The 26,278-nt window shown below is 47.0% G+C and overlaps 1 protein-coding gene across 1 annotated transcript in view; it reads left to right on the top strand.

Moving 5' to 3' along the window:
• Positions 1-12,924: 12,924 nt before the first annotated feature.
• Positions 12,925-26,278, top strand: part of LOC143960568 (cystine/glutamate transporter-like) — a 41,107-nt gene continuing 27,753 nt past the window's right edge. The window contains exons 1-2 of the mRNA XM_077469293.1: positions 12,925-13,273; positions 23,904-24,030. Coding sequence (XP_077325419.1) covers positions 13,069-13,273; positions 23,904-24,030 — 332 coding nt within the window. The 5' untranslated portion in view covers positions 12,925-13,068. The remainder of the gene's footprint in view (positions 13,274-23,903; positions 24,031-26,278) is intronic.

Here is a 26,278-nt window from a genome sequence, read left to right as displayed (position 1 = left end):
GCACCTTTTATCTTTCAAAAAGTGTTTCCCAGTGCTAAACCTTTCATCCAATTTCTAAATTGCTGCATTTGTACATTTTAAAAGCAAATATAAAGGAATAGTAGTGGTAAAAAAAGGACTTGTGGATTTAATTACCCTTTTTTTGGGGTTAATTCTCCTTTAAGGGGGTGTGGTGGGGGGTGTGTCCTATGTCAACATACATTTGCTAGTAGGTGTCCCTCATTCCCATCTGGGAGGTATGCATTATTACCATGTAAATAATTTTTAAATGGTAACTCCACAAAAATGGTATTTATGTATAAGTGGAGCCTGGTGGACTCTCTTTGTCCACCTGGGAGTATTATGACTCTCCTCCTACCTGTGTGTGCCCCTACAAAAGAAAGCCAATACACAATGGATATGGGCTCTACCTGTCACCATACTCACTAAATTGTCAATTATGATTATTGCATGAAATCACTCATACCTCTCCAAATATATAACTCAGATCCCAATTGTTGAAATATAATCAAAATCTATATGGATTAAAAATGATTCCACAAACAACATATATGGTTAAAAAACAGCCTGCTGCCCCAACTCCAACCATCCAACCTATATGCTCCCCATCCCCCTTCTACGTTCTCACCTGCTTAGAGACCACATATTTTGCAGCCTAAGGGCTAGTGCACACCACAAAAACATCCTCCAGATCCATTCAAGATGCATTTCTGCATGCACGCATTCTGGTGCATTTTTGTTGCATTTCTGAATGCATTCCAGATGTTTTTTTCCCTTCTTTCCTGTTTTTTCTCGAGGCCCAGTGCATTTTTTAAACATTTTACCACATTCCATTCCAGTACAGTTCTGTGCAAGAAAAATGCAGCATGATCTACTTTTTTTTTTTTTATAGAACTGTAACTGCAAGTACTGGTGTGAACTAATTTTAACCTTCTTTTTATGTGTTTTGGGTGCACAAAAAATGCGCTGGAGTGGTGTGAACTAGCCCTAAATGTAAACATTTCTGTGCTGAGAGCAATCGGAAAGCTGCCAATGTATACTTGCAATCGGGAGCTTGCTAATCATGTGACTGCTGTGACAGCCAATCACAGTGGTCACATGACTCGAATGCCCGCCTCCCAGCTTCTAGAAGCTCTTAAAGGGCCGAGAGGTGGCGGCAGGAATGGGTTAATGGACACAGCAATTGTGCAGACCCTCAAACTCATCACCAAAATCACCTGAATCTGATAGACAGAAGAAAGTGTCAGGTGGTTTAAAGCCCCACTCTGGGACTGGAGCCCTTTTTACTTATTATACACAGTGGTCATGTGATGGTGCAGCCTGGAACCTTTCTGCTTTGGGTGTTCACGTCAATGCCAGCATGACATGGACACTACTTATTGGATGTCCAGCAGCAGGGATCTCTCAAGATTCAGAAAAGGATAACGTCATCATAGGATACCAGCTTTCTGAAGGGACCATCGCAGCGCTGGATCAGCGGTCACTCCACCTAGAATCCGACACCATCAGTGAGAGGTCGGGAGAGGGGACTTAGGTTGGTTTGTCTTAGGACCTCAAGTTAGAGATGGGTGAGAGGGAGGTTAAGTGAAAAATTGTTTTAGTCCCACTAGTTGGCTTTAAAGCTGTAACATTACAGTGCACCAGCCATCAAAGTTGGCTCACTCACTCTTATGCCCACTCTGCCCTCTCACACTCCTAAATGGTAGTAAAAGCCACAAAATTCCTGCAGATTCCTTAACTATGTGTAGCGCCCGTACTCCTGAAGAGTACGGTCTATGTCTGTAAATTTAGTTTTTTCCCAAGACTATAGTTGAGTCTTGGGGTTAATTGTTCTAAATTGTGGTTTTGGCATCAGTTTAGCTGGGCTGTACTAATGTTCTGCCTGGTCATAGGTGTAGGTAACACCTTTGACAGGCATTGGAACGCAGTCTGGTTGGACGCATTGGGTACCAATCTCTCTCTCTGAGCCAATCAGTGGGTGCGTTGTCTCGCTGTGTATTCTGGGAGAGGGTACTTAAGGTGCTGAAGTCACGTGGTTCCGGTCCAGAAGTATGTTCTGACTCCATGTTCCTGGTCCTCCTGACCAGCCCCCAGAGGCCCTCATGGCCTGGGGTGCGGATCCCTCCGTTTCCGAGTCTCGGAACTGGCTAGTTCAAGGCACAGTAACTGGAAGGAGGATTCTAAAGTGGCCCAGTGCCGTCTCGGGTTTTGGAGAGGCCCAGCAACTCGTCATGCAACCAGGGGAGGACTCTTCGGAAGAGGGCCACCCACAAGGCTGGCTGCTCGGTAAGAGCCTGGATGCTGAGCTATATGGACACTAATTGAATCCACATTTCTTACGTTGTTGCCGGAACCGGCTGCAAGATACTGGTACCACAAGAAGGTTCCTATTCCTATCCTTCTGTTACAACTAAGTTCCTGTGAGAGACTTTCTGTGTTCATCTAAAAGTTTGCAACCAAGTCTGTGGCAGAGACTTTGCTAATTTTGATTCATTTGTCGGCTGCTAAGTCCATAAACCAGGATTTATCCAACAGTGGAAATATCCAGTTGCGAGTGGCTACTCCCTGGATTACCTAGAGAGAGACATTTACTAAGTGTCAGCAGTTTCAAAGTGCCTGAGCTTCCATACCTATACCTTCTATTCCCAACTGAGAGACTGTGTTTCTGTTCAACGTTTTAAGCAAATAAAAATTCCTAAAGGAATTCGAGTGTCGGTCTGAGCCATCAACCTCTGGAACCCCTAGACAAGAACAACGAGCTACAATGTGGAGGAGGTAAACGGTAAGCCCAAGAAAACCAGCCACTCCTTCGGGGGTCAGTGCTACATATGGGATTCAGGAGTGGCTGGTTACATGACAAGATGCCTAGGCATTCTGTTATCTGATCTCTGGTAAAAAGGGGGACCAGATTGGCCGATCTTTGCTTTAAGCAGAGATCACATGACCGCATATGGTGCTTGGTACTAGGCACTTGGTCATGAGACTTGCCTCACTTGGATTCCAGAGCTATGCATTCCGTATCTTGCAGCTTTTTCTGTTGTTTATTGGGAAGAGGGTAGAGAGGAAGTGAGGATGAGAGAGTGCTAAAGGTCCACTTGTATCAGCCTGGGAGAGTGCCAAAGGTGACATTAAAAGCAATGAGCACTAGACAATACTTTTTATTTTCTATTCTGCATGGGGAAATGACAGCTAAAATGACTTTTGATTTATATTCCTTTTTTCATATAGTGCTGACATTTTTCCCACAGTGCAATACAAAGTTCATGCAGATTAGTCACTGTCCCTGGAAGGAGCTTACAGGCTAATGTCAGGCATAGCTGGACCAGTCTTGGATGGAAGCTGATTAACTTATCAAGACTGTGCGAAAAGAAAGCCAAGAATGCAAAACCTGGGGAAAACCTTTGTGAGAATGGGATGCAAAACTTCAGTGCTGTGAGGCAAGAGCACCAACAACTGAGTCATTGTACTGCCTCCATCTGATTGCTAGGTAAAACACACACACCCCTTTAATAAAATGCCTTTTAAAAGTATATATTTTTTTTCATAATCATACTTTCCTAGGTGGATGCAGCATTGGTCCCCCAGCATCTCTGCACTAAGAACCGAGCAATCGAACACCGCCGATGGCTCGGTTCTCACAGCTTGCCGAGCAGAGAGCTGCTGCCTGTCAGTCAGCAGCTCTCCGCTCTGCCCCCTCTATGCTCCCTGACACACTGAGCTGTGGAGGGGCAGGGAGTGGCCGTCTCAGGCTCTCAGCAGCTCCAGGCACCTGGCGGATCCTGACTTTATTGTTGTGAAGGACTGATTTCTGTGACGTCAGCAGAGAGCGGACTTGAGCCCGGTCTCTGCTGAAAACGGGTCACAGGAGTGCAAAGCAAATTGCACTCCTGTGATCCATAGGAGTAGCCCAGCCAAACGTGCTCAGGCTGGACTTTTCCTTTAATTAAACTAAGAGAATTTCTAACTTTTTCTTTATACGTTTAAATGCATTTTAAGGATCTTGTCTTTGGTTACATTGCTCTGCTTATTCTAATCTTCATGTGGGTGGTGCCTACCAGGAAGCTTGAAGGATAACTCAACTTTCGTAGGGTAAAAAAGAAAGCAAAATATATATATATATATATATTGTATACAATTGCAACTCAATCCATATTGTAATTGAATGCTATTAGAAAATTACCTTTCCTTTTGGCTGGGTTCACACCTATGCGAATTGGATGCAGGTTTCACTGCATCCAATTTGCATAGCAGGAGAATATAACCGGTTCTCTATGGAGCTGGTTCACATATTTTAGAGGCAGCTGCGGAGCGGCTTGCATAGAAACGCTGTGCATCTTTGGCTCTGTTTCAGGGCCAAATTTAATTATTTTATTTCAGGTACTTATATAGCGCTGTCAATTTATGCAGTGCTTTACATATACATTGTACATTCACATTAGTCCCTACCCTCTAGGAGCTTACAACCTAAGGTCCCTAAAACACGTTTATACATACTAGGGCCAATTTAGACAGGATCCGATTAACCTATCAGCATGTTTAGAGTGTGGGAGGAAACCGGCGTACCCGGAGGAAATCCACGCAGGTACAGGGAGAACATGCAAACTCCAGCCAGATGTTGTTGTGGTTTGGATTGGAACCAGCATCCCTTTTTGCTGCTAGGTGAAAGTGCTAACCACTGTGCTGCCCATTCAGGTAAAGATTTGTCCCTGAAACAGAGAACAGGGACGCACAGCCTGAGCCTTTCAGTTTGCAGAGCAGTCATTTTCTGTAAAATACAATGCTATATGGCTACAGTGCCTTGCAAAGGTATTCGGCCCCCTTGAACTTTTCAACCTTTTGCCACATTTCAGGCTTCAAACATAAAGATATAAAATTTTTATTTTTTGTGAAGAATCACCAACAAGTGGGACACAATTGTGAAGTGGAACGAAATCTATTGGATTTTTGAAACTTTTTTAGCAAATAAAAAACTGAAAAGTGGTGCGTGCAAAATTATTCAGCCCCTTTACTTTCAGTGCAGAAGTTCAGCGAGGATCTTTGAATGATCCAATGTTGTCCTAAATGAGTGATGGTGATAAATAGAATCCACCTGTGTGTAATCAAGTCTCTGTATAAATGCACCTGCTCTGTGATAGTCTCAGGGTTCTGTTGAAAGCGCAGAGAGCATCATGAAGACCAAGGAACACACCAGGCAGGTCCGTAATACTGTTGTGGAGAAGTTTAAAGCCGGATTTGGATACAAAAAGATTTCCCAAGCTTTAAACATCCCAAGGAGCACTGTGCAAGCGATCATTTTGAAATGGAAGGAGTATCAGACCACTGCAAATCTACCAAGACCTGGCCGTCCCTCTAAACTTTCAGCTCAGACAAGGAGAAGACTGATCAGAGATGCAGCCAAGAGGCCCATGATCACTCTGGATGAACTGCAGAGAACTACAGCTGAGGTGGGAGAGTCTGTCCATAGGACAACAATAGCTTGCCTATTAGTCATACAGTTGGACAGAATTGACTATCAAGTTTGCGACATTTAGACTTCACTACAATACTCCACAAAGTTTGAATTAGCTGAACACCTAAATGAGTTTGCCGAACTTTCAGCCAACCCAATTTTTACATTCATACATCACCAGTAAAAGGGTCTCTTTAAAGAGTAACTCCACTAATGTTGAGGAAAAAAAAAACATTCACCTCTGGGTGATCTATGTACATTTTAAACATTGTTGCAGATTCCTACCTTTTGTTATTCTGAAGAAATAGCTGTTTGTGTCCATGTGAATCTGTGTGGGAGTGGTTTTATAATTATCAATCAGCATCTGCAGGGCTCTAATGAGGAAAGTGGCAGGGTCTGCATCCCTGTAGATGTGATTTCCTTTTGGGAGAATCTTGCCAAAAATAAAATTTGTGTTGAGCCACAAGTTGCAAAAAATAAATTTGCATGATTCCCCAATTAACACAGACAGTGCTGACAGGGGGATTCTTCCTACTGAGCAATGGTTTGCTCCTGGCGGGGGAAGCGAGAGAAGCCGTCCCCAGTTGGTGACGTTGGTTAGTTGGTGGTGTTACTGGAAGGAAAAATGTCCCTGCAGCTGGTGATGTCACTGAGAGGAAAAAATATCCTTGCCTTGGTGATGTCACTGAAAGAAACACCACTATAAAGTTCTTCCCCACCTCCCCAGTACAGACCTCATCCCTGACCCCCCCCCCCCCCCCCCCAACTACAAAGCGTATGACTAAGGATGAGCTTAGGCGTGGTGTTACAGAACAGAGACAGCCTTGGTGACAGCATACTGTGGTAGTGCTTATTTGGGTGCAAAACTGATATTAGCTTTCTTTTAAAATAAGGTCTTATAAACAAAAGCAACAACACCTAAACTACTATTATCCAAATCACATCAGTTAAAAAATGCTTTTGTTTGGGTAATTTTAACTGTGCCAACTAAGCAAAGCTGTCCCTGTTCTCACTGTTGTAAAGTTGTCCTGCCACTGGCCAATTTTTACATAGCTGTATCACCTGAGGGCTGATGCTCTTAATTCTTTTAGGACAATTTCTGTTAATTGCATCTCTGTACATTTCTTTATCTTATGTCAATACTCCCAGCACGCCTGCCCTGAAGTGTGCACCTCTAGCGGTGAGTTGTAGTGACGTCAGTGGGTGTGTTATATATGCTATATGTTACCCCTTACTGGAGTGTCTCCTGTGCTACAACCACAAAGGAATGGAGAAATTCAGCTGGGCTACATGGCATTCCCTGGTTCTGCACCAAGACTTGCTACTACAGCAATACATCACCTCCTAGGCTGAGAGGCTCATCGAGAACCAGTGCAGTTTGGAATCTTCACTCGGAGCCCGGGCCACTGGATGACCCTGTCCTGGTACTAGCACCAGCTCTCGTGATACAGTTGTGTAAAAATTGGCCAGTGGAAGGATAATTTGAATGCAAACCCTTACTAAAGCTTCAATGTATTACCGCAACACACAAGTGTAAAGCTAGCTTGAAAAAGTGCATATACCACCTTATGTTTATATAATTTGATGTGTTGTACTGAAGTATGTTTTTTTTATGTCTTTTACTGACATTTACATGTGATTTATTTTTATTTTTTTGTAAATTTGCAGTTTTCCATTGTTTGGTTGTTGATATTTCTTTTGCTATGAAAATGAAAAGAGCATATTAGCCCCAGTTCACTAATATGTGGCTCTGTGTGCCACAGGTGCACAGGAACAGGAGCCCACTTATTTGAATAGGCTGCTGGGCCTGCGTTTTCTGCAAGGAAAATGTCCTTTTTTTTAAATGCGACTGTGGGAAACTGCACTTTGTTTTTCAGTGTGTGGGGTGCCATTAAGAGTCTTTTGTGCAGAACCACGTTTTGCGACTTACGATTTACACGCACTCCTGCACCCGCATATATGTGAATGTATGTTGAGGCTTGTCTGTTGTTTCTCTACTTCTAGCTTCAGTCAAGTTGGCTGCAGATTTTGGGGTTGGTTGAGACAAGTACCCTTTTGTTACTGTATGTTCTGCAAGGCGACCGTGCCCCTGGGATGTCAGTAATTGACAGAGAGCTGACCCCACAATGAGGATACATAGTTGGGCCCCTCTACATGGATGATTGCAGCAAGATACACTAACTGGAAGTGAAGGAATAACAGTGCCAAGACTCCAACCAGCTCTTCTGTTCTGAGAAAAGCAAACTGTTATGTCTGTATACAAAACATTTAATAGATCAAGGGGAAGCATTGTTTTCATATATACAGTATGTCACGAAAGTGAGTACAGCCCTCACATTTTTGAAAATATTTTATTATACCTTTTCATATGACAACACTAAAGACATGACACTTTGTTACAATGTAAAGTAGTGAGTGTACAGCTTGTATAACAGTGTAAATTTGTTGTCCCCTTAAAATAACTCAACACACAGCCATTAATGTATAAACCGCTGGCAACAAAAGTGAGTACACCCCTAAGTGAAAATGTCCAAATTGGGCCCAATTTTTCCTCCTCGCTGTCATGTGGCTCAGTTTTACAAGGTCTCAGGTGTGAATGGGGAGCAGGTGTGTTAAATTTGTTGTTATCACTCTCACTCTCTCTCATACTGGTCACTGGAAGTTCAACATGGCAACCCATGGCAAAGAAATCGCTGAGGATCACAAAAAAGAATTGTTGATCTACATAAAATTGGCCTAGGCTATAAGAAGATTGTCAAGACCCTGAAACTGAGCTGCAGCACAGTGGCCAAGACCATACAGCAGTTTACCAGGACAGGTTACACTCAGAACAGGCCTCGCCAAAGAAGTTGAATGTACATGCTCAGTGTCATATCGAGAGGTTGTCTTTGGGAAATAGACATATGAGTGGTGCCAGCATTTCTGCAGAGGTTGAAGGGGTAGGGGTTCAGTCTGTCAGTGCTCAGACCATACGCCGCACACTGCATCAAATTGGTCTGTATGGCTGTCATCCTAGAAGGAAGCCTTTTATAAAGTTGATGGACAAGAATGCCTGCAAACAGTAGGATTACTAGAACCATGTCCTCTGGTCTTATGAGGCCAAGATAAACTTATTTGGTTCAGATTAAGGATGAACGCCAGCGTGTTCGCACAGCCCATGTGCAGAGCCCACCAGGAAGTTGTCGCTGTGCTAATCACAGGCAGTGAGACATTGTCCCGATGCGCGGCTGCAGAGATCGGGAAATGTCTCACTGCCTGGGATTAGCGCAGCGCAGTTCCGACTTCCTGGCGGGCTCTGCACATGGGGTGTGCAAACACGCCTGAGCTCATCCTTAGCTCAGATGGTGTCAAGCGTGTGTGGTGGCAACCAGGTGAGGAGTACAAAGACAAGTGTGTCTTGCCTACAGTGAAGCATGGTGGGGGGAGTGTCATGGTCTGGAGCTGCATGAGTGCTGCCAACACTGGGGAGATACAGTTCATTGAGGGAACCATGAATGCCAACATGTACTGTGACATACTGAAGCAGAGCATGATCCTCTCCCTTCAGAGACTGGGCTGCAGGGCAGTATTCCAACATGATAACTACCCCAAACACACCTCTAAGGCGACCACTGCCTGCTAAAGAAGCTGAGGGTAAAGGTGATGGACTGGCCAAGCATGTCTCCAGACCTAAACCCTCTTGAGCATCTGTGGGGCATCATCAAACGGAAGGTGGAAGAGCGCAAGGTCTCTAACATCCACCAGCTCTGTGATGTCGTCATGGAAGAGTGGAAGAGGACTCTAGTGGCAACCTGTGACACTCTGGTGAACTCCATTCCCAAGAGGGTTAAGGGTAGTGCTGGAAAATAATGATGGCCACACAAAATATTGACACTTTGGGCCCAATTTGGACATTTTCACTTAGGGGTGTACTCACTTTTGTTGCTAGCAGACATTAATGGCTGTGTGTTGAGTTATTTTTAGGGAACAGTAAATTTACACTGTTATACAAGCTGTACACTCACTACTTTACATTGTAGCAAAGTGTCATTTCTTCAGTGTTGCAGTGTTGTCACATGAAAAGATATAATAAAATAAAATTGTGAGGGGTGTACTCACTTTTGTGAGATACTGTATATATATATATATATATATATATATATATATATATATATATATATATCATCAGTGTGATTTGCTTAATACAAATAATATAATTAACTAATGTTTTATTTTAATGTAATTTTTATATACAGCGTATATGTACATAAGGCATACATATTTGTCAGACTTTATTGAGCAGTCATGAATTCTTCTGAAACAAATGCAGAACTAGCAAAATGCTTTTATAGCACGATTCACACTGATTCTGGGTGTGAAAAGTTCAAAATCAGAGATCCAGCTTGCCCACTGACATCTCACAGTTCATCTGTGCTTTGGTTTAAAAAGCAGTATTTACTACATTTTGACATCAGCAGCTGCTGGATAGTCCTGTATGATTATTCTCATAGACCATAGAGATTGATGCACTCCTTACTGATATACTTATTTTCATTACATGTAGAGGTGCACCAAATGGAAATTTTAGTGCTGAAACCAAAAATTCAGAATGCACTTAGCTCCGAAACCAAAACCCAAAATTACAGTTTAAAAAATAAATATATATATATATATATATATATATATATATATATATATATATATATATAATTTTATATATATATATATATATATATATATATATATTATATATATATATATGCCCAAGTCCTGCAGGAAAGCATGGGAACGGAGTTCCTGTACTTTTTCCACAACAGGAACTCAGTTCCCGTTAGCAGCCACGTCCTGATTCCCCCCCTCATCTATCTTCAGTGCCATATGATGAGAGAACCCAGAGGAGGAACACAGCTATTCTGCTCACAGGACATGCAGGGAGAGAGGTGAGCTGAGGGAGGAACATCAGTTTGGAGTGGTAAGCTGAGCACAATACCTGGCAAAGTTTAATGCCAGGAGGGAAGTTTATGTGAAAATATGTGAAGGGTTGGAATAGTAGCGAGTGTGTGTTTTGGAGCGCTGCAGAGTTTGCAGCCCCTCAAGCTAACATACATCTCCTAAGCAGGAACACATCACTATCTCCCTAAGCATTCTGTCCAGATAATGTGCAGTTCATTTATGACCTTTCCGTTTAACCCTGTGTTATCCAAACTCTGTTCAATGAAAAGTGTAAACTCACCACATAAACACTCTATATACAAAATAACATTCCCCAATAAAGATCACAACATGATGTTCACATTTGCATGGAAGCACAATTGAATGAATGCTGATTATTCAAAGAATTACCGTATTTATGTTTATTGAGGATTGTTTTTTTTATGTACTAACAGTTAAGCTTCATACACACAATACATAAATTGTATGAAAAATACCACTTTTGAAGTGTTCGTGCATATGAGCGTATCATTTTTATTTTTTTTGGTGGGGGAGTGGATCTTGGGTGGGAGTTTTCCCCAGGACTTGACCCCTGTATATATATATATATATATATATATATATATATATATAATTTTTTTTTTTTACATATAGTTATATTATATTTGATTTTTTAATTAAAATCATGAATTAAAATTAACATGAATTTATTGTGGGCCATTATCAGTACCTTTAGTCAAGAAAAATGCATCCTTTTAAATTCTATGTATGTCTTCACACTGGCCCGCTTCCGTTATGGTGTTAAAAATCTTGCTTGTTGCATTTCTGGTCAGTTAAAAAACACACCAAAAAATGCACCTCCCCGTGAAACACAGCAAAAAACGCATCAATAAGGCACCTCTGTTATGTTTTTGATGTGTTTTTTGAGTCACATGACCTATGAAAAACACACCATCAGAACAGATAAATCGTGGTAAAATTGCAGCAAATTCACGTGCATTTTCAGCGGTATTATCGGCTCCCTTTTCTCCATTGGCAAAATGGCGAAAACACAATTTTTGGCCAATATGTTTCAGTCGCTGAAATTTTTATGTATCTCTAATTACATAAAATATGGGTTTTACCACTAGAACTATAAAAATTAGGCTGCCAAGAGTATGACAACAAGCCTGGGTAGTTTTACACACAGCTGTCATGTTTTGAGAGGAAGTGAGGAGAAAACTCCCCAATTAGGAACACAGACATGGATAAAAAAAAAACCTGACAGAGGTCCTAACCCACACTACGCTATCTTAAAAAAAAAAAAAAAAAAAAAAAAAGGTTTTTGGTGGGAGTAGGAAACAGGCATGAATAAAAATCTAAGAATCTGTGGCCAGACTATGGACATTGAATTGTGTACACATTCCTAAACATGCAGTAATCCAGTTTTAAAACAAGTTCTTACTGACCATTGTAGCTTGAGGCACTGTGCAGAAATTCCTTCACAAATTTACAGCAGACGTGCTGCCCTCTCAGCAGTGATTTTGCAGCTCAGCTCACCCTGCTCTCTCCTCTTAACAATAACTCAGCAACTAAGCTCCATCTGCCCCCCTACCAGCAGTCACTCAGCAACTAAGCTCCATCTGCCCCCCTACCAGCAGTCACTCAGCAACTAAGCTCCATCTGCCTCCCTACCAGCAGTCACTTAGCAACTAAGATCCATCTGCCCCCCTACCAGCAGTCACTCAGCAACTAAGCTCCATCTGTCCCCCCTACCAGCAGTCACTCAGCAACTAAGCTCCATCTGCCTCCCTACCAGCAGTCACTTAGCAACTAAGATCCATCTGCCCCCCTACCAGCAGTCACTCAGCAACTAAGCTCCATCTGTCCCCCCACCCCCCCTTCCAGCAGTGACTCAGGACCTCAGCTCCCCCTTCCAGCAGTAAATCAGGACCTCAGCTCCCCCTTCCAGCAGTGACTCAGGACCTCAGCTCCCCCTTCCAGCAGTGCACCTCCTCCTGCTCCCCACCACCAAAGTAAATAATTGCTACTAATAGCACCATAGCACACTAGCCATGGCACACTAGCCATGTCTCTGGTGACAACTTGCCAGGTATAAGAAAATACCAGTTTCTGCATGTCACTTCCTTACTGATAGAAACACTGCAGAATATCACTCTCTTGCGACAGAGCATCAATTTCACCCATGTGACCAACGAAGCAGCAATGTGTAAAAACAGAGGAGTATTTTTCTGCCCTGTATAGTGATTTATTTGGCATGGAACCCTAGTACGCTCTTGGCCTTAGTGATTGCAAGTGATTTTGCTACAGAAAATCACCCATGTAGCTCCACCCTTAAAATGAAGCACGCTGCATTTCACGATTCATTAACTAACTGGTTGTTCCAGATTGCAGTTTTCATAAATAATCTGAACTTTTGATTGAGTTCTGCAGCTCTTGAGTATTTTAGACAGAAAACAGCATGCAGTAGCAGCGATTTTGCTGATGTGCTGCAGGGCATATTTTGGGTACCCCCCATGTCCCCCTAGATGTGATGTGCTTTCACTGAGCCCCATGTAGCAGTGACACACAAGCCTCTGGACCTCCCACAGCACAGGGGCTGTGACCAGGAGCTGAAGAGAGAGACAGCCTTGTCCTGACCATTCCATAATCTCTCTGAATTTCTCTTCTGTAAGGGGTGAGGAATTGCAGGCTGCAGCTATACAGACATGGGGGCTTCCCAGGATATGTCAGGAGATTCTGGGAAAGTCTACCTGCGGAAGAAGATAACTCTGATTCGAGCCATCACCTTAACAATTGGTACCATCATTGGTAGTGGTATCTTTATATCTCCTAAAGGGGTCCTGAAAAACTCTGGCAATGTGGGGCTGTCACTGATCATCTGGTTGGCTTGTGGGCTCCTCTCCATGTGCGGTGAGTACTATGCTTCAAATTGTTGCTTGATCCTAAATTATTATTATTATTCAGGATTTATATAGCGCCAACAGTTTGCGCAGCGCTTTACAATATGAGGGCAGACAGTACACTTACAATACAATTCAGTACAGGAGGGATCAGAGGGCCCTGCTCGTTAGAGCTTACAATCTAGAAATGGCTCACATGGACTTTCATGGGTGAGTTCTCTGTACCTGAGGTCTCAGCTCCACCTACTTGTTGCCACCATTGCAAAGTGGTCCGGTTACACTGGTTTATTGAAGTTACTTCATATATTGGAGGTCTGAGTGAAGTGTTCCCATACATTGGTACTCAAGGTGAAGTGCTCTCATACATTGATGGTCTATGATGAAGTGCCCACTTACAATGATGGACAGTAGAGATGTGCCCTCTTATATTGGTGGCCAGTGGTGTAGTTATCCCATATATTGGTGGTCAGTGGTGTAGTGTCCCCTTACATTAGTAATAAGGGTGAAGTGCCCTAAAAAAATCGGTAGTCAGATTGATGTGTCCCCTTACATTGGTGGCCAGGGAGACGTGCCCCCATACACTGGAAACCAGGGTGAAGTGCTTCTGAGCAGTGGCCCATATAATGGTGGTCAGTGGTGAAATGCTCCCTTACATTGGTGGTCAGTATGAAGTGTCCCCATAGAATTGTGATTAGTGGTGTAGTGCCACCTTACATTGGTGGTCAGTATGAAGTGTCCCCATAGAATTGTGATTAGTGGTGTAGTGCCACCTTACATTGGTGGTCAGTGTGTTGTGTCCCCATACAATTGTGTTAAGAAGTGAAGTGTCCTTTTAGCCCTTGTACACACAGTCGGACATTCCGATGGACAATGTCCGATAGGACCGTGTTGTCGGATAATCCGACAGTGTGTGGGCTCCATCGGACTGTTTCCGTCAGAGTATCCGATAGAAAATTGTATAGCCCAGCTGGAAAACTTGTTCCAACAACATGATCCGATCGGACTTTGTCCGATCATGTGTAGAGAATTCCCATCAGACAAAGTGCCACGCATGCTCAGATCAAATTCCTAGACCAAAGCTATTGGCTACTAGCCTGAACGTAGTCCCGTCCTAACAAAATAACGGCATCACGTTAAGTACGATCGGATTTTCTGACAACTTTGTCCGACTGTGTGTATGCAACAGTTTCGGACAAAATCCATCGGACAAAATCCGACGGATTTGGTTGTCGGAATGTCTGACCGTGTGTACAAGGGCTTACACTGGTGGCCAGTGTGAAGTGACCCCATTTAATGGTGATTAGTGGATAAATGAACCCTTTACATTGGTGGTCAGTGTGAAGTGATTAGTAGTAAAGTACCTCCTCACAGTAGTGGTCAGTGTGAAGTGTCCCTACACAATGGTAATTAGTAGTGAAGTGCCCCCTTACATTGGTGATCAGTGTGAAGTGTCCCTATTCAATACTTATAAGTGGTGAAGTGCCTCCTTATGTTGGTGGTCAGTAGTGATGTGCAACTTACATTGGTCAGTGGGGTAGTGCCCCCATTTATTGGTGGTTAGGGTGAAGTGCCCCCCATACATTGGTGGCCAGGGTGAAGTGCTTTCAAACATTAATGGTTAGGGAGAATGTGCCTCATAGTTTGGTGGGCAGGGGTGAAGTGCCCCCTAGCAATGATAGTCAGTAATGTTGTGCCATCTTACATTGGTGGTCCGTGGTGTAGAGTCTCCTTACATATATTGATGGTCATTGGTGAAGTGCCCCTGTACATTGGTGGCCAGGGTGATGCCCCATTACCAGGGGCGTAACTATAGGGGGTGCAGCAGTTGCGACCGCAACTGGGCCCTGTGATGCAGGGGGCCCATGCAGCCCCCTCTACATATGGCCGGCAGCGGCATAGGCAGCTAGGGGTACCAGTGCACCATGCACACGGGTGGCTGGAGGTGGAGGGTGACTAGCAGAGCTCCATGCTCAACTATCACACTATGAGAGCCGGCTCCCCGGAGGACACTGCAGGCTTGTCTGCCATCCCCCCCCCTCCCCCATCATACACAGATGATGAAAGGTCTTTCTGGGAGATATGCTGATCGCCTGTCCAGCACACTGGATGGAGCCCAGGCCAACATGGATGAGTGTGCGGCCTGCAGCTTGGTCATGGTGAGTGAGAGGACCCCATCTCCCACACACCTTTACATACCCCCTCCATCTCCCCCTGGAGACAGGGACCCATTTTCACGTGGGGACAGGGATCCCCATCCTCCCAAGGGGACAGGGACCCCTTCTCACCTGGGGGCTGTAACTTCATCTGCCCTGGAGAAAAGGACCTCATCTCTTCTGGGGGCGGGGACCCCATCCTGCCTAGGGACAGTCCCCCAATGGGGCACCTAAAAATAAAAATAATAAAAAAAAAACTACTGCTACCAGTGGTGGAACTACAGGGCTCACAAAGGTCATACCTGTGACCACGCCCTGGAGTTCCACCGCCGGACTCGGAGCGAAGGGCCCTGGCTAGGGTTCAGGGGGGCCCTTCATGGTTTCTTGCATCGGGGCCCTGAAGGTTCTAGTTACGCCACTGCCCATTACATTAGTGGTCAGTGGTATAGTGCCCCCTTACATTGGTGGTCAGTGGTGATGTGTCCCCATACATTGGTGGTTGGAGTCAAGTTCCCCTTAGGTTATTGATCAGTGGAGATAAATAAAAAATCAGATTATTGGTGTTAGTAGATATCTACCTGAGAGGGCACCTTTGTCGATGGGTCCCACACATAAACAGCTGCCCTAAGTTTAGTAGCTCCAACCACAAACCACTTTAACTTCATCTGAACAGATACTATATGTGTGTACAGCTGTAAACAGTTTTTTTTTTCTTTTTGAGAGGAGAACAGTTTGTACACATTCATAAGAGTCACCACATAAAGTAGAGTTTGTAAAGTTAACCCAGCTGCAGAAAACCTGAATAAATTGTGAGTTTTCTTAGTAATCCCTCTCGGGAATTCTTGTTTTTCTCCTACAGGTCAGACATTTGCTTCCAAGACTTATTTTCCGCAGCCAAAACTTTTCTCTTAAACTTGGAAGCTGCACATAATAGCAGCTGTCTGGCTTATTTATTAGTATACAGTATGCAAAATGTCACACGATTCTGAAGTAAAACTATTAATACACTTTAAAAAAAGATGACAGAGTTGTATAAATAGGTAAAACAACGGAAGGTACAAAAAAAAAAAAAAACAGACACATGTAAGCAGGTCCCAGAACGTGAATTACCCCCATGTACTCCTCCAGGGACTGCCTGTATCAGGGCTCATTTAGGCCACACACTGGCTATAATCACAGTCCACAGCTCTCAAAGCACTCTTCTCCACCTTCACACCTGTAAGTACAGTGCGCCTACACGAGGCGCGCCATTTGCACACACCCACCACCGCTGCCTCTGTCTGAAACCCCCCACCACCACCACCACCACCACCGCTGCCTCTGTCTGAAAACCCCCACCACCACCACCGCTGCCTCTGTCTGAAACCCCCCACCACCACCACCGCTGCCTCTGTCTGAAACCCCCCACCACCACCACCGCTGCCTCTATCTGAACCCCCCCACCATCACCACCGCTGCCTCTGTCTGATCCCCCCCCCCCCACCACCACCACCACCACCACCACCACTGCCTCTGTCTGAACCCCCCCCCACCACCACCACCACCGTTGCCTCTGTCTGAACCCCCCCACCACCACCACTGCCTCTATCTGAACCCCCCCACCACCATCACCACCGCTGCCTCTGTCTGAACCCCCCCCACCACCATCACCACCGCTGCCTCTGTCTGAACCCCCCCCCCCACCACCATCACCACCGCTGCTTCTGTCTGAACCCCCCCACCACCATCACCACCGCTGCCTCTGTCTCAACCCCCCCCCTCCACCACCACCACCACCACTGCCTCTGTCTGATCCCCCCCCCACCACCATCACCACCGCTGCCTCTGTCTCAACCCCCCCCACCACCACCACCACCACCACCGCCTCTGTCTGATCCCGCCACCACCACCACCACCGCCTCTGTCTGAACCCCCCCCACCACCACCGCTGCCTCTATCTGAACCCCCCCACCACCATCACCACCGCTGCCTCTGTCTGAACCCCCCCCCACCACCATCACCACCGCTGCCTCTGTCTGAACCCCCCCCCCCCACCACCATCACCACCGCTGCCTCTGTCTGAACCCCCCCACCACCATCACCACCGCTGCCTCTGTCTCAACCCCCCCCCCCACCACCACCACTGCCTCTGTCTCAACCCCCCCCCACCACCATCACCACCGCTGCCTCTGTCTCAACCCCCCCCACCACCACCACCACCACCACCGCCTCTGTCTGATCCCGCCACCACCACCACCACCGCCTCTGTCTGAACCCCCCCCACCACCACCACCACCGTTGCCTCTGTCTGAACCCCCCCCCCACCACCACCACCTCTGCCTCTGTCTCAACCCCCCCCCACCACCACCACTGCCTCTGTCTGATCCCCCTCCACCACCACCACCACTGCCTCTGTCTGAACCCCCCCCCAGCACCACCACCACCGTTGCCTCTTTCTGAACCTCCCCCCCACCATCACCACCGCTGCCTCTGTCTGAACCCCCCCACCACCATCACCACTGCTGCCTCTGTCTGAACCCCCCCACCACCATCACCACAGCTGTCTCTGTCCCAACCCCCCCACCACCGCTGCCTCTGTCTGAACCCCCCCACCACCATCACCACTGCTGCCTCTGTCTGAACCCCCCCACCACCATCACCACCGCTGCCTCTGTCTTAACCCCCCCACCACCACCACCACCACTGCCTCTGTCTGATCCCCCCCCACCACCACCACCACTGCCTCTGTCTCAACCCCCCCCCCCCACCACCACCACCGTTGCCTCTGTCTCAACCCCCCCCCACCACCACCATCACCACCGCTGCCTCTGTCTCAACCCCCCCCCCACCACCACCACCACTGCCTCTGTCTGATCATCCCCCCACCACCACCACCGCCACCACTGCCTCTGTCTGATCATCCCCCCCCAGCACCACCACCACCGTTGCCTCTTTCTGAACCCCCCCCCCACCATCACCACCGCTGCCTCTGTCTGAACCCCCCCCACCACCATCACCACCGTTGCCTCTTTCTGAACCCCCCCCCACCATCACCACTGCTGCCTCTGTCTGAACCCCCCCACCACCATCACCACCGCTGCCTCTGTCTGAACCCCCCCACCACCATCACCACCGCTGTCTCTGTCCCAACCCCCCCACCACCGCTGCCTCTGTCTGAACCCCCCCCACCACCACCACCACTGCCTCTGTCTGAACCCCCCCCGACCACCACCACTGCCTCTGTCTGAACCCCCCCCCCGACCACCACCACTGCCTCTGTCTGAACCCCCCCACCACCACCACCGCAGCCTCTGTCTGAAACCCCGCCACCACTGCCTCTGTATGATCCCCCCACCACCACCACCGCTGCCTCTGACTGAACCCCACCACCACTGCCTCTGTCTGAACCCTACACCACCACCACCCCCACCACCACTGCCTCTGTCTGAGCCCCACACCACCACCGCTGCCTCTGACTGAACCCCCACCACTACTGCCTCTGTCTGAACCCCACACCACCACCACCACCGCTGCCTCTGACTGAACCCCCACCACCACTGCCTCTGTCTGAACCCCCCACCACCACCACTGCCTCTGTCTGAACCCCCCCCACCACCACCGTTGCCTCTGTGTGAACCCCCCCACCACCACCGCTGCCTCTATCTGAACCCCCCCACCACCATCACCACCGCTGCCTCTGTCTGAACCCCCCCCCCACCACCATCACCATCGCTGCTTCTGTCTGAACCCCCCCACCACCATCACCACCGCTGCCTCTGTCTCAACCCCCCCCCCTCCACCACCACCACCACCACTGCCTCTGTCTGATCCCCCCCCCACCACCACCACCACTGCCTCTGTCTCAACCCACCCCCCACCACCATCACCACCGCTGCCTCTGTCTCAACCCCCCCCACCACCACCACCACCACCACCGCCTCTGTCTGATCCCCCCACCACTACCACCACCGCCTCTGTCTGAACCCCCCCCCCCACCACCACCACCACCACCACCACCGTTGCCTCTGTCTGAACCCCCCCCCCCACCACCACCATTACCACCGCTGCCTCTGTCTCAACCCCCCCCCCCCCACCACCACCACCACCACTGCCTCTGTCTGATCCCCCCCCACCACCACCACCACTGCCTCTGTCTGAACCCCCCCCCCACCACCACCACCGTTGCCTCTGTCTGAACCCCCCCCACCACCACCATCACCACCGCTGCCTCTGTCTCAACCCCCCCCCCACCACCACCACCACTGCCTCTGTCTGATCACCCCCCCACCACCACCACCGCCTCTGTCTCAACCCCCCCCCAGCACCACCACCACCGTTGCCTCTTTCTGAACCCCCCCCCCCACCATCACCACCGCTGCCTCTGTCTGAACCCCCCCCCACCACCATCACCACCGTTGCCTCTTTCTGAACCCCCCCCCCCACCATCACCACCGCTGCCTCTGTCTGAACCCCCCCACCACCATCACCACCGCTGCCTCTGTCTGAACCCCCCCACCACCATCACCACCGCTGTCTCTGTCCCAACCCCCCCACCACCGCTGCCTCTGTCTGAACCCCCCCCCCCACCACCACCACCACTGCCTCTGTCTGAACCCCCCCCCCGACCACCACCACTGCCTCTGTCTGAACCTCCCCCCCCCCGACCACCACCACTGCCTCTGTCTGAACCCCCCCACCACCACCACCGCAGCCTCTGACTGAACCCCACCACCACTGCCTCTGTCTGAACCCCACACCACCACCACTGCCTCTGTCTGAGCCCCACACCACCACCGCTGCCTCTGACTGAACCCCCACCACTACTGCCTCTGTCTGAACCCCACACCACCACCACCACCGCTGCCTCTGACTGAACCCCCACCACCACTGCCTCTGTCTGAACCCCCCACCACCACCACCACCACTGCCTCTGTCTGAACCCCACACCCCCACTACCATATCTGCTTCTGACTAAACCCCTACCCCCACAACCACCGCTGCCTCAGACTGAATCCCCCCACCACCACCGCTGCCTCAGACTGAATCCCCCCACCACCACCGCGGCCTCAGACTGATTCCCCCCACCACCACTGCTGACTCAGGATGACCCCCCCACCACCACCACCGCTGCCTCAGGATGACCCCCCCACCACCACTGCCTCAGACTGAACCCCCCCCACCACCACCACCACAGTGTTGCCTCAGACTGAACCCCCCACCACCACCACTGTTGCATGTCAATCTGACTTCCTGATAAATTAAATTTTAGCTTTAATTATCATTATATAAAATAATACATAGGGGGGGCTTTTGGTGCCCTTTTTTTGGGGGGTGGGTGAGGGGCAGCATTTAATTCTTGGAACCAGACAGCACATTGTCTTGGGTCAGCCCTGTCCTTAACCTTTCCCTAGCCTGACCAGATTTGTACGCAGTTGGCTACACAGGAACCCAACTTTTCCCAGTGGGTTCCTCATAAAATGAATCTGGCAAATAGCATAGCTTAACAAGGTACATTCTCACTTCACAGCAGCAAGGGTACTAATGATCCACTTCAGACACATGTCGGCCACAAGCTCAGTCGAATTCATTTTTTTTTATAATGGGGCACGTGTCAATGAGAATAATAATTCTTTCAACTATCAATCAGCAGTTCTTTATGGAGTGATAGTGTACATTTGCCTGATAGCAGGGGTAGTGAGGAACAATGGTGCTCTTTACAAAGCCAGGTATACACATGGGACGAATGTCGCGAGACAACGGCCGTTTAAAAAAAAAATGGTCCTCATTCTGCCTGTGTGTTGCCGGTCCGGAAAACCAGCATTTGACCGAATCAGTGCTCTCAGCCTGGGGGACATCCCTCAGTCAGAACACAACAGCTCAGCGGGGGAGATCACTAATCTAACCTCGCATGGTTAATAGTATAGCGGCTCTGATCAGAACTGACAGTTTCGTTTTTTGTTCAACCCCACGGGTGTGTACCAGGCTTAAGTCATCCATTTCCTCTGTCTCCTATCTTCTATCAGCCAGCCAAAGACCCTACTCCCTCTGCTAAGCTTCAACCCAGATATTTATTTGATCCTGCCAGGAGGAAATTAACTACATTCTCTTTCCTGGAAAGAGTTTAGAGGTCTATCTTAAAGGGGCAACAGAGCGACCCCTACCCACGCACACATCTATCAAGTTCGATCAACAGAAAAAAGAACTATTAACCGCTTGATCTCTGGGAAGGTCTTATCCCCTTCATAATCGGGTCATTGGGCCCCCCTTCCCCAGAATCCATACCAGGCCCTTTGGGTCTGGTATGGATTTTGAGGGGAACCTCATACCGCAATTTAAAAAAATAACGGCGTGGGGTCCCCCCAAAATCCATGCCAGACCCTTATCTGGACATGCAGCCTGGCAGGTCAGGAAATGGAGGGGACGGGAGCCCCCAGATTCTGCCCTCCATGCGAATGAGTATGGAGTACATTGTACCCCTACTCATTAACCAAAAAAGTGTAAAAAAAGAAAAAAAAACACACACACACAGTTTTTGACAATTCTTTTATTAAAAATAAAATAACAATGTCCCCCCCCCATGTAGATTCATTGTCAATCAAGATGCCCCCTGCACCGCCGAACCCTAAAAATAAAACTTTAAACATGCTTCAACATGCTTTTTCTTCAGCAATGGAGTCTTGCGTGGTGAGCGTGCATACAGGCTGGTGTATTGGCTTTTCATGCCTTTTTGCACCTCCCTTTCTTCATGTGTTCAGTACTTTTTCCCTGTGTCACTCAATTTTACTAAACATAGCTTAATTTCTGAACATATTTGTTTTGGTGTCTTTGTATGTATGGATTGCATGGGTTGTTACCGACGTGTTGAAAATTTCATGTCAATAGCACCTTTAGAAATATGTTTACCTAGAAAAATGATGACACGTTCAATACTTATTTTTACCCGCTGTATGTAGTAAAGCATGCTTGTTATGCTCACTGTGGAACCTATGGGGGTAATCCTCTGCTATGGGTAAAAAGGCTGTTTGATCCTGTTATCTCTGATCCTCCCCTTCTTCAACAGTCCCCAATCCATCTCCTGATAGTACAGAGCCTTGGTGGGCACTCTGCACAGGCACAGTTTGGTGTGTATTATTAGAGAGGTTTTGAATTTTTTGGGAGCAGGGCTGTCTTTAATATTGATTGGACCCTGGGCAAAACTTTTCTTGCCCCCCCCCCCATGCAGTTTCGCTCTTCACCTACTCTGCGACATACAATAAATAGCAGCTACTGTTTACTGACTCAGATCAGGCAGCTATTGTGATTGGTTGCCAGAGGTTACAGTGTATCATTACTGCTCACTGACTGGTTGCTAGAGGTTACAGAACATATTACAGATCACTGGTTAGTTGCTAGAGGTTACAGCACATGATTTCTGCTTGTTGATTGGTTGCTAGAGATTACTGTGGATATGACCCCTGGGGGCATGATATACATATCAATGCCGCTGGCCGCCGCTATTTACATATTAATGCTGCTGCTATTTAAATATGAATGCCGGTAATTTACATGCAAACACAGAGTCTGCAGGTGAGTCATCTGTACACAACAATAGAGCAGAGCTGGGCAGCATTAGTAGCAGCACTTCACACTGAGATATTGGGACACAGCACAGGACTAAAACCTCAAGGGGTGAGGGAATTCAAACCAGGATAGTTGGCAAGTATGAGGCAGCTGATTTGGATCCCACAACAATGACAGGGCCCAAGGCAGCTGCCCCTTTTACCCTGCCTTAAAAACGGCCCTGTTTGGGAGGGTGCATGTGATCAGCACAGTACCAATCAGCAATCTCCAGACAGAGGGTTAGCGATCCTGCAGCCTCATAGAGCAGTCAGAGGAGAATGAAAACTCCTCCTACAAGCATAACCGGTGCTTGGCCAGATACTGATAGAAGTCACAAGACTGCTATAAACTAAAATAATTGCATTTCCATGTTCTGTGTACCATGGAAGACCAGATATAATAAATGCAGGGTCCTGGGTTTAGTAACACTTTAACTATCTCCAAATTCCCTTTTCCCAGCTGTGATCCAAATTCCTATTAGAGGATGGCTACATGCACTCCAGATATGGACTATGGGGTGTACAGTGTGCATAGAGCAGTGCACATGACCACAACTAATGTATACTGCTTGTTCCAAGGAATGGTTCAGGAACTCATGGAAGACATTACAAGGAGGCAGAAAAACACAGAAAGAAACAATTTAATGAAAATAGGTTACAGGGCCATTGGGTAGTAGATGTGTAGGGATTATTTTTGGAGAAGGATATGGTTTAGTGTTAAATAGCAACATAGAGTTAGACTATTGCGCAGTCAGTGTGGACACAAGTCCCTCCGCGTAGGCGAATTGGCTCCATGTATATTGTATAATGAGGCATTTTGAGTAAGAGAACTTGCAGACTGCTAATGAGCCTTTGTAAATCATCTCCTCCAATGTATAACAAGAATGTCTGTCTCTCTTTTATGATCCAGGCGCCTTGTCTTATGCTGACCTTGGCACATCTATAAAGAAATCCGGTGGGCACTACATCTACTTGCTGGAGACTCTGGGGCCCATCCCTGCCTTCTTGAGGCTGTGGGCTGAATTTGTTATGATACGGTAATTTGTCACACCTCTGAATGTGAAAATGTTGGATGCCTGACTGTCATCCTCATCCTTTTTGAGTCCCTGACCGGAAACAAGTCTGCGGGTTAGGATATTCAGAGTAAAGTCAGTATGCAAATCCTTTACATACTGGCATTGGGATTGTTCAAGACTAGAGTCAGGATCAACATGACAACCAGACAATTTGCATTTGTAAAGCAAGAATATCTGACTGTAAATAATTGGATAATTCTGTGCAAAAAAAGTGAGGGTAAATGGGGGTTATACCAGTTGTCACCAGAGAAAAAAGGAGGTGTGTCATGTCACAAAGTTGTTACCCATCAGAATATGTAGCGGAAGTGATGTTTCGGCACGGCCATCTTAACCACCTCGCGCCCGCCCTATAGCCGAATGACGGCCGTAGAGCAGGCGCGTTCGTCCGGGTGGTCGTCCCTGGACGTCCTGATGTTTACTTCCGCAATGCGCGCCGCCGCGGGCGCGCATCGCGGAAGTTCTGTGTTCGCCGTGTCCCCCGGGGACAGGCAAACACAGATCGCTGTAAACGGCCAATCACAGCGGCCGTTTACAGCGTGATCGGCGTGTCCAATGGGAAATGATCTCATATGTAAACATATGAGATCATCTCTCAGCGCCGCTCTCCCTCCTCGCACAGACAGTGTGAGAGGGGAGAGATGACCAATTGGTCGGAAAAAAAGGACAAAAAATTCATTTGGGTACAGTGTTGCATGACTGAGTAATTGTCATTCAAATTGTGAGAGCACCGAAAACTGAAAATTGGTCTGGGCAGGAAGGGTGTTTAAGTGCCCAGTAAGCAAGTGGTTTTAATACACCCGCACTCGTCCGCAGTAAGCGCACAGTCAGAAGGCGGCAAGCAGACATCTTGTTAAACCCACCGGAGTCTTGCACTTCACACTTATTTTTACCAGTAAACTCAGCTTACATTATATAGTGAAATGCAGTATTTGGAAGTGCGTGACACTGTTTTGATGTTGAATTTTAAAACCATCGGCAAGCCTGCTGATCTCACAGGCTTGCCAATCTGACAGAACACCGCTACTTTTAAAATTCAACATCAAAACAGTTTGATGGATTACTAAATACTGTATTACACTATATAAGCACTATAAAAGCACATAAGCACTATAAAAGTTTACTGGTAAAAATAAGTGTAATATACAAGACTCCGCTGGGTGTAACAAGATGTCCACTTTGCGACTTCAGATTGTAGGCTTACTGCAGAAGAGTGCGGGTGTACCAAGATGGCCACAACAGAGCTTGACTAAGGTTGCATTTTCTGAAGGGTAGCGGCTTTCTGATAGAACATTGGATAATGTCCCAAAGGGGAAGTGTCTGAGGTGGTCTGAGGTGGTCTCTATGATGTGTGGAGCTTTCCTCTCCCTTCATGTCATGTCTCCAGGGCAGGGTGTATCTCCCCAGCAGGGGCACCAACAGCAAAACCTGACAGAGGACATAACCTGTATTCAAAACTTTTTTTAACCACCGTGCACTGTGGCATTACTATTGCAGTGTGGGCCTCCTCTGCAGAATCACACGCACATTTTATATATATATATATATATATATATATATATATATATATATATATATATATATATTTACACACACACACATATATTTTACACACACACAGTGTTAGATGTTCTAGCAGATTTAGATACACAATTTGAAGTCAAACTCCAGTTCACACTTTTTAAGCAGTTACAGCAAACAGTTTTGTTCCTTTTCGGATAACGTTTTGCATAAATAAATAACAGCTGACCCTTGTAAGTACCCTGTCAGTGGTAAGTGGTTTGTCTCATCCCTCTAATTGCTACATCTGCAAGCCACAGACTTACAAGCTGGATCACCAGGTGAGTGAAAAGCCTAAAAAAAGAAAACAAATGCAGCCATCACATCTAAGAATTGGTAAGCTGCAATATAATAAATGTTTGCTTTTGGGTTTAATATCGCTTGTTAAAAAGGTGTTAAAAAACAGAATCAACTGCTCCCTTTCTTTAGGGCTCATTACCGTGTGTTCACAAAGGCAGACGATTCATTGCATTATTGCAAAGCAGTGGTGTGAATGGGCCCTAGGTGAAGCATGGAGGATGGGAAGGGAGGATGCTATAGCCTTCATGAGTCCAACTGTTCTGCCTGTGCTAGGATCCTGAAATCTGCTCATTGCAGCCAATCAGATTATTCCTCTTCTTAACCTACACAGGAAAAATGACAGTTGGAAATG

Source organism: Lithobates pipiens, unplaced genomic scaffold, assembly GCF_037356315.1.
Source record: "Lithobates pipiens isolate NorthernLeopardFrog02 unplaced genomic scaffold, aLitPip1_a1.2 Scaffold_8, whole genome shotgun sequence".
Classification (NCBI taxonomy): domain Eukaryota; kingdom Metazoa; phylum Chordata; class Amphibia; order Anura; family Ranidae; genus Lithobates; species Lithobates pipiens.
Note: the sequence above shows the minus strand (reverse complement) of the source record. Positions and strands in the feature narration are given on the sequence as shown.